Source organism: Hemiscyllium ocellatum, chromosome 45, assembly GCF_020745735.1.
Source record: "Hemiscyllium ocellatum isolate sHemOce1 chromosome 45, sHemOce1.pat.X.cur, whole genome shotgun sequence".
Taxonomy (NCBI): Eukaryota; Metazoa; Chordata; class Chondrichthyes; order Orectolobiformes; family Hemiscylliidae; genus Hemiscyllium; species Hemiscyllium ocellatum.
Genome location: NC_083445.1, coordinates 22,075,490 through 22,093,060, shown reverse-complemented (window position 1 = coordinate 22,093,060; position 17,571 = coordinate 22,075,490). Strand labels below are relative to the sequence as shown.

General features: G+C 43.1%; 1 protein-coding gene across 2 annotated transcripts in view; it reads right to left on the bottom strand.

The window, feature by feature from the left end:
* Nucleotides 1-10,709, bottom strand: part of mcoln1a (mucolipin TRP cation channel 1a) — a 72,907-nt gene extending 62,198 nt beyond the window's left edge. For both annotated transcript variants that reach the window (XM_060854932.1, XM_060854933.1), the window contains exons 1-2: nt 10,554-10,709; nt 605-825 (exon numbers count right to left, since the gene is read on the bottom strand). In XM_060854932.1, coding sequence (XP_060710915.1) covers nt 605-825; nt 10,554-10,578 — 246 coding nt within the window. In that variant the 5' untranslated portion in view covers nt 10,579-10,709. The remainder of the gene's footprint in view (nt 1-604; nt 826-10,553) is intronic.
* Nucleotides 10,710-17,571: the final 6,862 nt, after the last annotated feature.

The window sequence follows — 17,571 nt, the reverse complement described above, 5'->3', positions numbered from 1 at the left end:
GCTCACTGCCATAAGGGTGATACAGACAGAAACCTCCATGTTTAATAACTATTTAGGTGTGCATGAGGCATGCAAAACTATGGGTGTTGGAAAATGGGATTAGAATGCTATTTAGTTGGTTTTGACCAGTGGGAATGCAACAGACCTTTTTCTGTGCTATATATTTCTATAATGACGACTCCAACAGTGAACATCCTTCAATAAATTCTGTCATGGGATGTTGACGTCACTGGCAAGGCCAAATTATTTGCCTACTCCTAATTGCCCTTGAGGGTCATTAAGAGTCAGTCCCATAGCTGTGGGTCTGGTGTCACATGTAGGTCAGATTGGTCAAGATTGGCAGATTTTCTTCCTAAAATGAACCAGATGGGTATTTATGACAATTTATTCATGGTCACTATTACAGGACTTCAGATTTTTTTGTTTCTTAAATGAATTGAATTTAAATTCTAGCAAAGGTGAGATCTAAAGTCACATCCCTGCAGTATTATCCTGGGTATCTGCATTACTAAAGCATTGAGGTTATCCCTCTTTATCATCACTAGCTCAATAGTCCAACCTGCGTCAATCTCTCTCAGTGGATTTCTCCAAGGTTACTCCTTACCTGCACTGTGACTACGATGAGCTTCAATATCTGCACAATAAGTTTGAAGGGTTTCCGGCCTTTCGCTCGGAATTTGTCGCAGGGACTCATGAAGAAATATTTTAGTTTCCTCCTCAGTTCTTCCTCTTGTCCCTGGCACAGGTGGGTAGGCTGAGGGCCCACAACATGGACACTGTCCTGGGAGCCATAGCTGTTCACCGGAGTCAGTAGCTTCGCACTTTCTGAACAGAGAGAAGAAAAATGCCAAATAGGATCTAGTGTTACACTTTCAGTCAAACACTAAATATTAGCCTTTGTCATTAAGTCCAACTCCCAGCCTGACATAATGGCATTCAAAAAGGTGCTGGAAGCAGAAACATTGAATATTTTTAAGACAGAGATGGGCATAGTGGCGATACCTGTCCATCTTCTTTCCCACCTATCTGCTCCGCCCTCCTCTCTGACCTATCACCATTACGCCCATCTCCGTCTACCTATCGCACTCAGCTACCTCCACCCCAGCCCCACCTCTCCCCCTCATATCTCTCCACCCCCTCAGCTCACAAGCCACATTTCTGACGAAAGGCTCTTGCTCAAAACATTGATTCCCCTGCTCCTTGGATGCTGCCTGATCTGCTGTGCTTTTCCAGCACCCCACTCACGACATGGAATAATCATAAGTGACGATCTAATTAAATGGCAGAGCAGACTAGACGAGACTAAGCTTATCCCTATCACAATTTGTGCCTCCCTTTTGCTCAGAGGAAACTATTCCAAGATATCACCACTACTTCACCTTGTGCCATAAGCCATGTCACAACAGTACAAACCATATGGCTTTCTCAAGGCACTAACTACACCTCACGCGTATGTGAATCCAAAGCACCTTCTTCAGATGAAGAGTTAAAGATGGAGGGCTTCCACTTGAGGAGAGGTTCCCTAATCGACACTCCTTCCTCAGCAACTACCAGCATCTGGTTACTCAATGTACTACTACTTGAGAATCATTATTGGCACAACCATGAAAGAAACAGCTCACACATTGGGTCCACTGTACCGTCTTCAAGATAAGGAGCAGTAAGAGATCATGGAGCTGACTGTGCAATGCTTGTAGATGTGCTCATTGCCCCTCAGATATTCTACTTTAACAAAATAAAACTACTTTGCTTGCAAAAAAAACAAACAGGAGGGCGAGTCAGCCATTCAGCTCCTGCAGCCTGCCCCACCACTCAATAAGATCATTTACTCACCTTCACTCTCTCACTCTCAATCCAATGGCATTGAAATTTCTGTCACTCAGTTTGAGTAGTATTTTTTTTAAGTTAAGTTTTTTTTATTGAAAAAATAGATTTTTAACATTACAAATACAAAACAATATAATTCAAAACAGTACAAAAAACACAAGTAACAAAAACCCCAACGCACCGTCATGTACAAATGTATAAACATATAGAAAAATATAGAATAAAAAACCAAACTAGCTATTTAACCAAATAACCAACAAATTAATAAATAGCAATAAGTCAGCTCAGCCAAACACTCATGTTCATGGTTCCTCCTCCCCAGATATTGGTCTCAGAAAACACAAAATGTTACGGACTACATAAAAGCCCTTGTTAGTGTGGCAGATAAATCAGTGTCCAAATATTCCAAGAAGGTCTGCCACATCTTATAAAAATTCTCAGTTTTGTGATGGACCATACTTGTGAGACAAATCCAAGGGAATATGCTCCATAACACTCTTCCGCCAATCCAACTGGCCCAGGGGATTTTCGGATACCCAACCTAGCAAAATATTCTTTCTTGCACAGAACGTGAGAATACTGAAAAACTTTTTCTTATGCGCATCTGCAGGGAACACACTGGGCAGGCCCAGAGGAGAGAGATCGGGTCCTTCTCCATCCTTCCACTCAAAATCCTCTCCAATGAAGCCTACCACAAGACCAGAGTGCTTGTGCACTTGGAACATGTTGAAGAGACCCCTGGTTTAAATTTTGACAAACTGTCTGGAGCCAAGTGGACTCTCTGGAGAATCTTCAACTGTAAAGCATAGGTCCTATTGCAAATTGAGATCTTTCTTGCATTTCCCAAAGTATCTTCCCATGCCTCTGAGGAAACTTCAACACCCTGCTCTCTCTCCACACCCTGCAGAGTCAGTCAAATTCATCTGAGGGGTCACTCCCCAATTGATGATGTAAAGTACTGACAGAAGGTGTATTCTTAGCACTGAGCACACCCCTCTCTGTCGGATTTGTAGGGATCAGTCAAAAGTGAAGCTTTTTTTGAATAAAGTCCCTAACTTGAGAAAAAATGAAAGAGGTCCCTATTAGAAAGCTCATATTTCCGTATCAACTGATCGAAGGACATCATTACGTCTCCCTCAAATAAATTGCCCAAGCAAGACACACTCTAGCTGCCCAATGTTTGAATCCTGAATCCATTATCCCCGGTTGAAAACCAAGCATACCGACAAAAGGTGTAAAAGAAGATGTTTTGCCAATACTGTCTTCCCTCTGCCGAATTGCCCTCCATGCCTTAACAGCATTGAAGACTATTGGGTTATGGCAATATTCCCTCATTTTGCCCAAAAACAGAAAACTGGTAAGGGGACACATTGCCTGGGAGGCTTCCATATCTAACCATTTTGGATGTAGGTTGGCTCGCTGAGCTGAAAGGTTCATTTCCAGATGTTTCATTACCTTAACAGTGGACCTCATGTGAAGCAATGCTAAAAATTCCTGCTTTCTATTTATCTGTTTGGGTTTCCTTGGGCTGGTGATGTCATTTCCAGTGAAGACACTTCCTGTTCCTTTTCTCAGGAGGGTGGTGGATGGGGTCTAACGATGTGTTTGCTGATGGCATTCCAACCAGAACTCTATACTTCTAGGAATTCTCGTGCATGTCTTTGTTTGGCTTGTCCTAGGATGGATGTATTGTCCCAGTCAAAGTGGTGTCCTTCCTCATCCGTTTGTCAGGACACGAGAGAGAGAGGGTCATTTGTCTAGTTGGTGTTCATGTATCCTGGTGGCTAGTTTTCTGCCTGTTTGTCCAATGTAGATTAGATTACTTACAGTGTGGAAACACCGACCCACCGAAGCGCAGCCCACCCAGACCGATGCCCCTACGTTACCTCTTCACCTAACACTACGTGCAATTTAGCTTGGCCAATTCACCTGTGGGAGGAAACCGGAGCACCCAGAGGAAACCCACGCAGACACGGGGAGAATGCGCAAACTCCACACAGAGTTGCCTGAGGCAGGAATTGAACTCAGGTCTCTGGTGCTGTGAGGCAGCAGTGCTAACCAGTGCCACCATGCCGCCTACTGTAGTATTTGTTTTTAAAGAGACAGAGAGGATTTTAAAGTCCACATTTAAAAGTGAAATGGGCATGTGTGAAGCTGAGTCCTCCAGGACCTTCCCTTTTTTAAGAATAACTGAAATATTGACCACACTCAGATGGCTGAAAATGTGTTGCTGGAAAAGCGCAGCAGGTCAGGCAGCATCCAAGGAACAGGAGATTTCGACATTTCGGGCATAAGCCCTTCTTCAGGAAGGGTAACAGATGGCAACAGACAATCATGACTGTATGAATCATTAAACATATTGAGCATCGAGCCTGGCAGTATGTTTATAAATTCCATATAGAATTCACTATGAAGCCCATCAGGACCAGGTGCCTTTCCACTCTGTAGATACCTCATAGCATCCTGCACTTCTTGCTCTGATAAGGGAGCATTGAGAAAGGACTCTTGTTCGGGGGTCATGCCCGATCCTTAAAAAAATTCCATTACGGCCCATCCTCCTCACAACCCTTAGATTGGTATAACTTAGAGTAAAATCTCTGGAATGTCACTTTTTTTTTTAAAAAGAGTCACGTGTTAGGTTCCCAGACCCTTCCCTAATCACCGTAATGCCTTGAGGGGCACTCCTTTTCCTAGCGAGATATGCTAAATATTTGCCTGGCCCATCACCATATTTTAAGATATTCAGCATTTGTTTTCCATGAATATTTGGGACTTAAATCAAAACTGAAACTGTTTCCTGTGCTTTAGCAACTGAAGAGGTATGGTTGTTTTCTTGCTGTTCCAGATTTTTGCAATACGTTTCCTGACAGCTTTCACAGTAGCCAGGTATCAATTTGTTACAGGAAAATAATTTTTGAATAACCCTGAATGGGGTGTCCTGAGGGTTTGATTTTAGGACCATTGATTGTTGTTTATAGTTGTAATGCCTTAACAACTTAGAAGTTTATGGATTATATAAAACTCGATAATGTCATAAATAGTGAACAGAGTAACAGACTTCAAGAATTCAAATAATGTTGAAATAGGCAGACACGATTTAGTGTAGTTAAATACGTGACTGTCTATACTGATAAATACTTGGCATGGAAGGGATGAGGGAAGAAATGCAAAGATACTTTCAGCAGCTAACATCCTCTCTTGGAGTTTCTCCATTCACAGGTAAAGCACATCTTCAGACCACCTCCCACCCCTCCACAACCTGATCCAACAGATTCAATCAGCTCCCCAGTCATGAGCATGAAAAGTGAAGCAGCGAACAACAATCAAGGTCTGTAGACTTTTTGTCAGTGGCCTTCCTATGGACATTAAACCACTTGAGCTTTACCTTATCTTTCGATCATTTACAGTTATGATGGTTCATTGACCAAGCTAACATCAAAACGGCCAGTTGGCTTTGTTACATTTAACAGCAAAGCGAGAGCAGACTCAGCAAAGAATGCTGCATTCACTGAGCCTGCAGTTGCAGCTGCTGCACTGCACACTCAGAGGCACTGGTGTCCTCCATTTGAAGCATCTTCGGAAGGATGGAAGTCTCGTCAGTTTTGTTAAGTATTTAACCGGCACTATCCAAGAAATCAGATTTCTCCATGGAGTGATGAACAAAGACAGACTGAATTTTGCTTTCAGATTGGACATTACTAAAAGGAGATTTTGGAGACCTAGCTCGTTTCCACTCAACTTGGAGGGGATGGAGTGGTCACTATGGATTTAAAAACTTTACTAGTGAATTTTTTTCACATGGGACTATTCTTCAAACTAATTACTGTAACGGACTAGTAATTTTTGTTATAATCACTGCATGTTGTGTATCAGTAACTTTCTTAAGTACTGGCTGTCAGAGTCTTACGAAAGCTGGTAGTGCCATGCAGTGGTTATCACGAAATAATAAAGGAGGGAATAAGTATGTGTGTAGGATATAAGCAGGCAGGGAAAGAGCTAAGTTCTGAGTTTTGTTAAACAAGAGGTTCAGCTGAGCATGACTCAGATCAGATAATAACTTAGTTACCAATGGATGCTGCTGAAGGCAAGGGTAATGGGTTAACAAGGTGGAAAAGCATTCATTATATAGAGCCATGTAACAAAGATGAGGTAGCACTCAGTATATAATGTCAGTTAACAAGGTGAAATATATTCGTTGAGTGAAACTAGTGATTCATTGTGTAACAGCAGATGGATTAATCTTTACTGTTGATACTCACTGATTGTAACGGTCACCCAATTAATATGTATATTGCCTTATCTGGATGCTCCTCCCTGTAAAATTACTACATAGATCATTGAGAAACTGCTGTTCCAGAGAAGACTGTGAACTCATCTCCCTTTGCACATGGTTGATCATTCTCTCTCCCTTCAGGGCCCGGAATAAAGATGAAGGAAGTAAACTATACAGTGTCTCTGAACATTTTGCTTCAACTGAGGGGGGATCTGTATGATACCTCAAGCAATACTCGTCACAAACAAACATCCCAAGTTGTGTCATAATGTATTTTGGAAGCCAAAGCACACAAGCAGGCAAAAGGGTACTCTAATATAAAGAATAATACACAAAGATTTTCTTAGACACTGTACTAGCACAGGGCACAAGTATTAACTGCATACCTAAAGCTAACATTTGATTAGTTATCATGTTACTCTAAAGTTGATCACATCGATACTAATGAGGAAACTGTGGATTAATTTTTAGTCACAAGAACAATTATGGTAATCAAATTCCCTCCTACTATGTAGGCATCTTAAATTACATCCTGTCCGTGAACAGATTTAAGAACCTGATTACATGTAGTCAGTTCCACAACAATCATAAATATGTACATAACAAGACATCAGGATCTCCTGTCTTTTGACTGCACTTAGCGTCAAGTCGGAGCACAAAGTCAGGCCAAGGCTGGAGCTCAGCTGTGAAGCCCACCATGTTCAATATGCTGTTGTCACTGTATTCAGGCTGTCATACAAAGAACCCGCAGAATCTCAAGGGGAATGAATGGAGATAGTGATATACCATTAATATCACTGCATTAGGAATTGACAGTCCCAGGGTTCGAATCCCATCACAGTCCCTGGTGAAATTTAAATTCAATAAATAAATCTGGAACTGGAAGTTATGGTCACCATCACTAGCTAAAAACAAAACCATCTGGTTCATTCATGTCCTTTAGGGAAGACATCTGCTGTCCTTATCCACTTTAGCTGACAAGAGGGCTCCAGACCCAGAGCAATGTAACTAACTCTTCTTGCCCACTGATATCAGTGCATCAGCAGTCCATTTGGCCTATCACGTCCACACCAGCTCTCCGAAGATCATCCCATCCAGACCCAACCCTCCTAACTTATTCCTGTAAGCCTACATTTCCCATGGCTAATCTACCAAGCCTGCACATCCCTGGACACTATGGGCAATTTTGCATGGCTAATTCACCTAACTTGCACATCTTTGAATTGTGGGAGGAAACCAGAGCAACTGGAGGAAACCCATGCAGATACAGGGAGAACGTTCAAATTCCACATGGACAGTCACCTGAAGGGTGGAATCAAACCCAGTTCCTGGTGCCAGGAGGTACCAGTGCTAACCACTGAGCCAATGTGATACCCATAATCACTGAAGCAAAGTCCCTCGTGTTGCACCAGATGACTAAGGTGATAAGCTGGACATAAGGCACAGTGAAAAGCCTAATTTTATTGGTAACCTTGGAGAAACAGGCATTGGAATAGTATTATGAAAAAACAACTTCCTTAGGAACTAGAAATCAAAATCCAAACTTTGGAACATTGAGTTGACATCCATTATTGGCTGTGCAACCTTCTGACACACTGGTGGTCATGATAGGTGCGTTATAAATTCAGTGCTCCTCTTATTCCCTATAGACTGCAAACCACCTTTGCCCACTGTACCTCTTGATGGGTAGTTGAATCAAGGAAGACAGTACAGTCAAAATCAGATTATGCTGGTTTGACGATGCTGTTGGAGGGATAAACACTGGAGTAGATCGTGGGAAAAGAACATCCGTGTGTTTCTTCCAAACATGGATCCTTTATGCGCACCAGAGTGAGCAGACACCAACATACCTCAGACAATGAGGTGCTGGAATGCGGTTCGAGTTATGCAGTTATATCTGTGGAATGAAAATTAGTGGATTGGTGTGGGAAGGAGTGGAGCACAAGCTGCTGAATTCAGACCCCATGGGCTGCCCAGAAGAGAAGACTCGCGCAGTTTAATAATTGGCAGCCGCTGTGCATGCTACAATTCCAGGGACCAAGAAATTATCTGAGACCTTCCTGCTGTCACTCAGTCCACAAGAATACTTGAGGGAGAGAATGGACATGAGTTAAGATACCATCCTCCCAATTAGCAACCCTATGTTTCATCTTTCGAGGATTAATTGGTTTTAAATTAGGGAGTAAATATTGGGATGAACAGGCTTCCAGATGCATGGGATAGGCTCAAGGTGTTATCAGATTTCATCCTGTTCACTATATGTGAATAATGAGGCAGAGACAAAAGAAATCGAGAACAGCAATTTAGCTGCAAACCACCTCACACAATCACATGCTGCAGGTCATGTGCAAAGCTGCTTTGGCTTTAAGTTCCTGTCTCAAAGGGAAAGCTGATTCATTCTGAATAGCAGCAGCTTCTTCACATAATACAAACATACATAAAAGCTGAAAGTTTCTTCCCACTTTGGCTAAACTTAGCCAAAAATTCGCACTCAACCAGAAGCCTTCCAATTCTGCTCTGCTTTGTCAAAATACTCTGGGTAAGGCTACCTTCCACTGCTTAGGTCTCAAACACAGGGCTCCTAAAAAAAAATGTTGCCCTGAAGCAGTTCAGCGCAGAATTTCTGACTAGGCTCTTTGGAAGTTCCTGCTGTATTTTTAGAGGTGGAGAAACTGAGGACTGCAGATGCTACAGATCAGAGTCAAAACATGTGGTACTGGAGGAGCACAGCTGATCAGACAGCATCTGAGGAGGAGAGTCAACATTTCAAGGAGAGCTTATGCTCGAAACGTTGACTATCGTGCTCCTCAGATGCTGCCTGACCGGCTGTGCTTTCCAGCACCAATATTTTAAAACATGCTTTATAAAGGGCAAGCTGTTGTTACGCAGCTCACTGCCCCAATAGCTGTTCAAATCCTTCAATGTTGTTGGACAAGGATATCAGGATAAAGAAAGAAACAGATGGAGGTGCAGAAAGTCAGAATAGAACAGGCTGGAGACCCCTGTTCCTGTTTCTCAGGTGTGTTGTCCTCCTCATTAAGGCAGACCATGCAACTCATACATCCCCCTAAATACCCCCGTGAAAAATACCAATTGTACACAGACTCCATCCATACACACACGGAGGAGACAACTGCAAGACTAATTCCTCCACCACCGTCCCCAAACCCAAACCACTCAACACCTACAGAAACAACATCTCATCTTCTGCCATAGAACCCTGCAACCACACGGGATTAGTGTGGATTTCACCAGTTTCCTTATTTCCCCTCCTCCCCTATCTCCCAGGCCCAAGCCTCCAACTTGGCACCACCCTCTTGACCAACGTCTTTCGCATCTATCTATTCCACTGTCCTCTCTGACCTATCACGTTTGTCCCTACCTTATTCTACCTATTGCATTCTCAGCTACCTTCCCCCCACCACCCAGCCACATCCCCATCCCATGTATTTCTCAGCCCCTCCAGTCCATAGGCCTCATTCCTGATGAAGGGCTTACATCTGAAATATTGATTCTTCTGCTCCAGGGATGCTGCCTGACCTGCTGTGCTTTTCCAGCACCACACACTTGACTCTGATCTCCAGCATTTGCAGTCTTCACTTTCTCCTCATTCCTTTACCATCCAAACATAACATTTTGTTCACCCAGTGAGCTTAGCTGCTTCCAATAGATGCCTGAAATCAACTGACTGCATGGGAGTTGGGGGTAGGACAAGGATGACTTCACACAGAACGCAGAAAAATAAGAGACAAGATACCCTGAACAATCAGAAATGCCATAATCAAAATGTTAACTTTTCACACAACACAGCCATTCTACAACTGAAAGCACTTCACACAGGACATCAAGAGGAGAGCCCAAGACATCAAAACTGAGCAAGGGGAGACAGGGGAAGTCAGGGGAAAGAGGCAGGAGGAGAGCCCTTCTAGGTAACCACACACTGCTGGTGAAGGACAGCGACTTCCAGCTGTGGGAAATAACTTGATTTCCACCCAAACCTTGGCAGAGATTACCCCCCCCACCACCAAACTCACCTGCCTCAGACTCAAACTCCACACTCTCACTCACATGACCATTTGGATTTGCTCTTCAACTCCTGAAATCACACTCCTACACCCTCAGCAGCTGACCCCCCCATCCCACACACATCATCCTCAGCCTTACCATCAGATCCTACACACTCATCTCTGTCCCACCTTCACCTTCTGCTGCAGCCTCCTCATTGCATCCCTCACCTTCACCGATTCACTTCACCGCACCCCCGGACCGTTCCGCCTCGCCCCCCTCAACCTCACCCGCAAACCCTCCCCCCCAGACCCTTTAAGCCTCACTGCGGGCCGGCACTAATTAAACAAACAACCAAGGATGCTGGAAATCAGACACATAACCAGGGATCAGTGTAAGATTCTGCGGGGCCCCGAGTTTCTCCGGTGTCTAGTTTACCGGCTCCTACCTGACGGCCGGCTCTCGGTGTCCATGGTACCATCTGCAGGTAGACCGCACACGCAGCCTCACTCTGACACCTACAACCAGCTCCAACACCGGACGCTCTCACTCCCACAGCCGGGGTCTCCTGAGGCCCAGGTCGCCATCAACCCGTGACCGAGGAGGGCCCGCCCCCAGTACGTCAATCACATTAGGACACGCCCCACACACGTCAATCACATTAGGACGCACGCCGCCCACTGCCCGGCAAACCAGGACCCGCCCCTTTCACGTCAATCAGATTGGGCCACGCCCCTTCACGATTCCTGATGATGACTTTATACTCGAAATTTCGACTTTCCTGGTCCTCAGATGCTGCCTGACCAACTGTAATGTTCCAGCACCACACCATTTGCCTTTTGTTTGCCACACGGCATGTATTAATAGTCCTGTTTCTTGGCACCTCTTAAGTGAGTTTGCAATAGGTGCTGGTTAATCTCAGCAGGTCTGGCAGCATGTGGAGAGAAACAGAGTCGAGATTATGTTGCTAGAAAAGCATAACAGGTCAGGCAGCATCCGAGGAGCAGGAGAGTCTACGCTTAGGGCAAAAGCCCTCCATCAGACCTCACTTTCACCCTGTGGAGAGAAAGAGTCTGACTATTCGCATTTTTACGTGTTTCATACCTCAAACAGCAAATATTTTTAAGAGTTCCAATTTCACATTTATTTAGTATAACTGTAACAGGTAACCATTTAGGGATCAGCTAAAGGTACCTTTAGGGATCAGCTGTAAATTCACAGTTTAGGACAGCTTCTGAATGCAGGGTAAACAATCAATTTGTCTATTTAAGACCAAACTGACTTTTTGTACCAGGTATCATTCACCTTTGAGAATTCAGGTCAGCAATTATCATTTCTCCTGAGGTATGTATTTCTTGGTCATTTACAGCATATTGTGGGCTAGAACATAACAGGGAGAAACAGAAATAAGCCATTCAACCCATCACGCCTGCTTCACCATTCAATGAGATTGTGGATGATCCCATAATTCTCAACTCTACTTTTACGCCTTACCCCCAGAACAATTGATCGACTTCTAAGACCACAGAAGTCAGAATAAAAGGGCTGTGTAAGCTATACAGCTGAATTGTTTTGTAAATGCCATGATTTCTTTACATGCACTTTGCAAACACAAGTTGATTTTCACATGATTCATTTATCCTGAGAATCTGGGATGGCTCAGCTACCTTAGGGAACCGATGATTGATTCCACCCTCAGGTGACTCTGCCTGTCTGAAGTTTATACATTGTGTGTATAAACTTGTCTGTGTGGGTTTCCTCTGGGTGCTCGAGTTTCCTCTCACAGTCAAATAGGTGGATTGGCATTGCTAAATTGTCCCCTAACGTCCATGGATGTACAAGATAGATGGATTAGCCATGGGAAATGCAAGGTTACAGAGATAGGGTGGGGACTGGGGCTGGATAGGACACTCTTCAGAGGGCCGATGTGGATTCAATGGGCTAAATAGCCTGCTTCAATACTGTAGAGTTTCTATGAATCTGTTCTGGCCATTGGTTCACTTACCACCTACAGCATGCAGCGACAATGAAAAAAAGACAAATCCTACATTGACATAGTACCTTTCACATGTCCAAAACTGCTTTACAGCCATTGGGTTCTCAAAACTGGTCCAATATAGGCATTGGATTTTCATTGTAAACTTTTCTCCATGTTTCACTCTGAGCTATCTCATACAATTTCAATACTGTTGATGTTCACAATGTACATTTTTTATAAGGCACACTGCCTGAGGGATTCTGCCAGGCCTCCAGCCCCTCAGCTGAAAGGCCTTAGACAGCAACCTTTCCTGATTGTCCTGCTGCAGCAGCTATCCCAAGCTTCAGTTCTTCTGTCAGCAGGTAGTCCTGGTCCTAAAACCTGCATTCATATGTCATCTTATTAAATCGTAGAATCTGTATAGTGTGGAAGGAGACTGCTGCTCATTTAGCTTGGACGTGGTTGAGTTGGGCTAGATGGCCTAAGTCATTCAGAATTCTCTTGTGACAAGAGAATGGGATGATGGCTGGATTTCTGTTTAATTGTTGCAAATGGATGCAGGCACTGTGGGATGAAATGTCAGGACCCACGATGTGTGATGGACCATTGCAAACTAGGTTACTGATTCACTCTGTACACGGCTTATAATAGACTTAACCACTGCCCTTTCCTCTGGTTAATTATCTGGCTTTATCTTGGTGCTTTTGTGAGGACTGTTTGAAGTGTGATGAAGTTGTAGGTGATATTGAAATTATGTTGTTTTCAGAAGTAGTGTCTTCTTGATCAAGTAAATGCAGATGTAATTGTAAATTTTTCAGAATGTGCCCACTCGTCCCTGGCACAGATACCCAGGCTCCAGCACCTCTCACTGGCAGTTTAGACTAACATTGTTCAATCATTTCACTTCATTGCTTAGATGTCATGTGCTCTATCTCCCCTGCTATTGTTAAAATAGAACCCAATTACAATCCTGCTATGAAATAATTATATTGAACAACATCACTCAGCCAGGTAGGAGAAAGTCATACAGAAACAGGATGTTCAGCCCACCCTACGTATGCTGACAAACAAACCAAACTACACTAAACCCATTTACTTGCACTTGGTCCATAGCCTACTATGCTGTGGCATTTTAATTACAGGTCGTTCTACTATAACAAGACAGTTGCGTTCCATAATAACCTCGCACTCTAGAAAATCACACTGTGGAAACTCACTATAGAAAATCCTACTGTACATGATTGCTAATAGAAAATCACTATACCTATTCAGTAGAAAGTTCACTTTATCCAAATGACATCCACAATTAGTCAATTGCATTATAGCGAATTTGCATAGATGAAATGTGCATTATTACAGAATGACCTGAACTCGATCTGTGTCTGTCATAATTTTGTATATTAATTAGATCCCATGTCAACTTACTCCAAGGAGAACAAATCTAGCCTATCCAGTCTCTCAGTGCAGACTTTCCACCCCAGGCAACATCCTGATGAATCTTCTCTGTCCCCTCTCCAATGCAATCACATCCTACTGATCATGTAGTGACCAGAACTGCACAGTACTCCATCTGTGGCTTGACCAACGTTTTATTGAGTTGTAACAAGATTTCCTTGCTCCTATATTCTATGCCCTGTCTAATGAAGGCAAGTATCCAGTATGCCTTCTTCACCACTCTGTTTACCTGTGCTGACACCTTCAGGGATCTATGGTTTGCACATCAGCATCCATTTGTCCCTCAGTACTCCCTAGAGATCTACAATTCATCTGTACATCTTTCTCTTATCAGATCTACCAAAATATACCACCTCTCACTTAACAGGATTAAATCCCATTTACCATTGCTCTGCCCAATTCTTCTACTTCTTCCACAGAACAGGAAGGATCTTCTGCACTTTTCTCAGTTGCAAACCAATTGCATCTTTCCCCTACACACAAATTTACTGTCACCATGGACATATGGTGTAAATTACAGAACATGTTTGAGAGGGATCAGGCAGTCACTGAATACTTTCCTGCCAAATTAACAAGATTGCAAAACGTTATCACAACAAAATTTATACTTCCTGGTTTATTGAATAGTTGCAGTGGGAATCACCTGCAGAGCACAGACGAACTAATGTGCCATTGTATCGTTACATTGATGATGATCCATCCTACAAATATGCAATGATAATTATATCCAGACGTCATCAGTAGGAATCATCATTTAACAAGACCCTCTCTATGCAAAATCGTTTGATGAATCTTGGAAATGGAAAAATAACATGGGTGGTTGATAGCAGATGGTTAAGGTTAGGGGGGTGGGGATGGTTGAAACACCAGAAAATAGGAGAGTGCGAGGATCCATAATTTTTCTTCTGGGCCCTGTTATCATTCAGGGCTCCACACCAACTTTCAATCACAAGTGGTTCCACCCACACACCAATAACTCTTGGTCATGATCCCATGTACATCTTTACCTTATTAGATTTCCGAAAATGCATCACCTCACACTAATCAGGATTGAATTCCATCTGCCATTTCACTATTAACAATACCACTATCAATTTTTGTGTCATCTGCAAACCTACTAAGTATACTTCTATATTCTCATCCAAGTCGTTAAATTACATAACAGCAAAGGCCCTAACACCATTGATCATAGGCTACCAACCTCAAAAACTACCCTCCATAACCTTTTGCCTATTTGCAAGCCAATTTTAGATCCATTTTATCAACTTGCTTTTGGGTCCCATGGGATCTTACCTTTTAGACTAGGCTTCCATGTGGGACCTTGTAAACTGGCCTTATTGAAGTCCATGTAAATCATATCAACTGTACTATCAATATATTTAGACAACTTCCCAAAAACTCTAAAATTAGTCAGACAATAAATTAGTCTAACAAATTTGTGCTGACTTTCCACAATTAATCCTGTCCCTCAGAATTTTTTCGAATAAATTCTCTACCGCTGATGTCTGATTAACTACCTGGTCTGTAATTACCTGGCCTATTCCTGCTACACGTCTTGAACAAAGGGGCTAGGGAGTATAAACCAGGTTGAAAGGAAGTAGTTAGGTGCTTTTTCCAATTAAGTGGAAATGACATGTTTTCAATCTTTGACATTTGAGAAAAATGCTGAAAAATGTGAGTTTATAATTAAATGGCATCTTCTGAGACAGCAACAGGTGATATCAGCCCCCAAGTGTCCAGATAATTTGAAAAATGGTGCAAGGTTTCTGAGAACGAGTCCCTGCAAAGAATCCCTCATGCCAACATCCAGGAAGTTACCATTGACCAGAAACTGGAAGAATTAGCCATTGAAATACAGTGGCTACAAGAAAAGGTTGGGAAGTGGGGTGTCAAATACTGTTCCTGACTCCCCAAAGCCTGTCCACCATCTACAAGGCACAAATCAGTACTGTGATGGAATACTTCCCATTTACCTGGATGGGTGCAACTCCAACAATACTTGATAAGCTGGCAGGGCAAAACAGACTGCTTGATTGACATCCACAAATCTTCAGTCACCACCATCAAAGCTCTATAACAGCAGTGTGCACTATTTACAGAATACACGACAGAAATTCACTGAGGCTCCTTAGGAAACTGATGACCACCTAAAAAGACAACGGAATCGGGTCACAGATCTAGTTGTCTTCCATCCTGACTTGGAAACATATCACTGTTCCCTCATTGTCACTGTGTCAAAATCCTGGAATTCCCTCCTAAAGTGCATTGTGGGTCAACCCACAGCACATGGACTGCAGTGGATCAAGGAGGCAGCTCACCATCACCTTCTGAATGGCAATTAGGGACAGGCAATAAATACTGGCTCATTCAGGAGCACCTATAGCCCATGAATCAATAAAAACTTCCAGCAAGTAGAATCAGCCACATTGCAAGCTTGAACCATGATCTTAAATCGGTTGTTAGTGTAGCTGAAGGCATACAGAATGATGACAAAGAAAAACTGCTCCCATTCACTGGTAATGGGAACACTGACAATAGCTCACTGCAGTGGATAGTACCCCTGCCCCTGCCAGAAAGTCTGGATTCCAGTTTCACTCCAGGTTTGGACAGCCAAGGAAGGTGCATTCATGACATAGACCAACAGGTTGAGTATCAACTTGAAAATCCAAATTTCCACGGGCAGGCAGTAATGATTGCTGCTCTGTTATGTGTTAGAATGAATGTTGGGCCCTCTATCATTAGCTATTGTTCCTAGCTGTAAAATATATGTTAAACCGTTCATTGCCACAATGATCCACATTCCTTTGGGGGCGGCACAGTGGCTAGTACTGCTGCCTCCCAGCACCAGGATCCCAGGTTCAATTCCAGCCTCAGGCAACTGCCTGTGTGGAATTTGCACATTCTCCGTGTCTGCACGGGTTTCTTCCAGATGCACTGGTTTCCTCCCACAGTCCAAAGATGTGCAGGTCAGGTTAATTGGCGATGCTAAATTGCCCATAGTTTTAGGTGCACTAGTCAGAAGGAAATGGGTCTGGGTGGGTTGCTTCCCGGAGGGTTGGTGTGGACTGTTTGGGCCGAAAGGCCTGTTTCCACGCTGTAGGGAATCTAATCTAACCTAAATGAACACTACTCGGGCCCAGAATAAGGGGGAAGATCAGCACTCAATCAGCAGGGCTAAATTGTCAGCGGAAAGGGTTACAGCTCCAAAGTTTGTAATTTCAGTCTACAGGAAGGTCATGTAAGGGAGCTTTCTTTTACATACACACAGCAGTGAACGAGAGCATTTTGCTTTGGCGAACTTTGGAAGAAGGGGAGAAAAGGAATTGACTGAAGCAAGCCTGGGAGGGTAGGGATCTCCCCTGACATAGCCACTTTGCCAATTCTCAAAGAGTGGAAAGCTGTGGGTGGTTCTGGTAGATTCAGCTGGGCATCCAAATCCAAATCTACACAAGCCAGAAGCAAGAAAAGCAATATCATTTTGTAAATAAGAATAGATGCCCAAGGGTTGAGAGATCAGGGGAATTGACTAGAGGAAGACAGAGGGACTTTTAAAATAAGCTTTTTTTCTCCGAAAACCCTCCCTGGTTTTTGCTGCTATGCTTCTCCTGATCACTAGATTGATCCCAGAAATGAGAAGTATGTCATATGATGAGAGATTGAACAGTTTATCATCTGGAATTTAGAAAAATGAGGGGAGATCAAAGTGAGGTATTCAAGATGATAAACGATATAGATAAAATAGATGTGAAGTGGATGTTTCCACTCGTGAACTCAATGAGCTAAATTTTACATGTTGGGATTCTACGGAGACAAAGACCCAGGGTGCAGGTACATAGCTCAATTTAAAACAGGGATGTGGAGTAATTTCTTCAATGGTTAATACATTTGTGGAATTCTTTAGCACAGAGAGGGCTGCCAAGGTTGGATCGCTAAATATAATCAAATAGATAGAAGTAGATTTTTAATCAGTAAGGGGATCAAGGGCTATGAAGAAAAGACTTGATGATTATCACATCAATCATAACCTTATTAA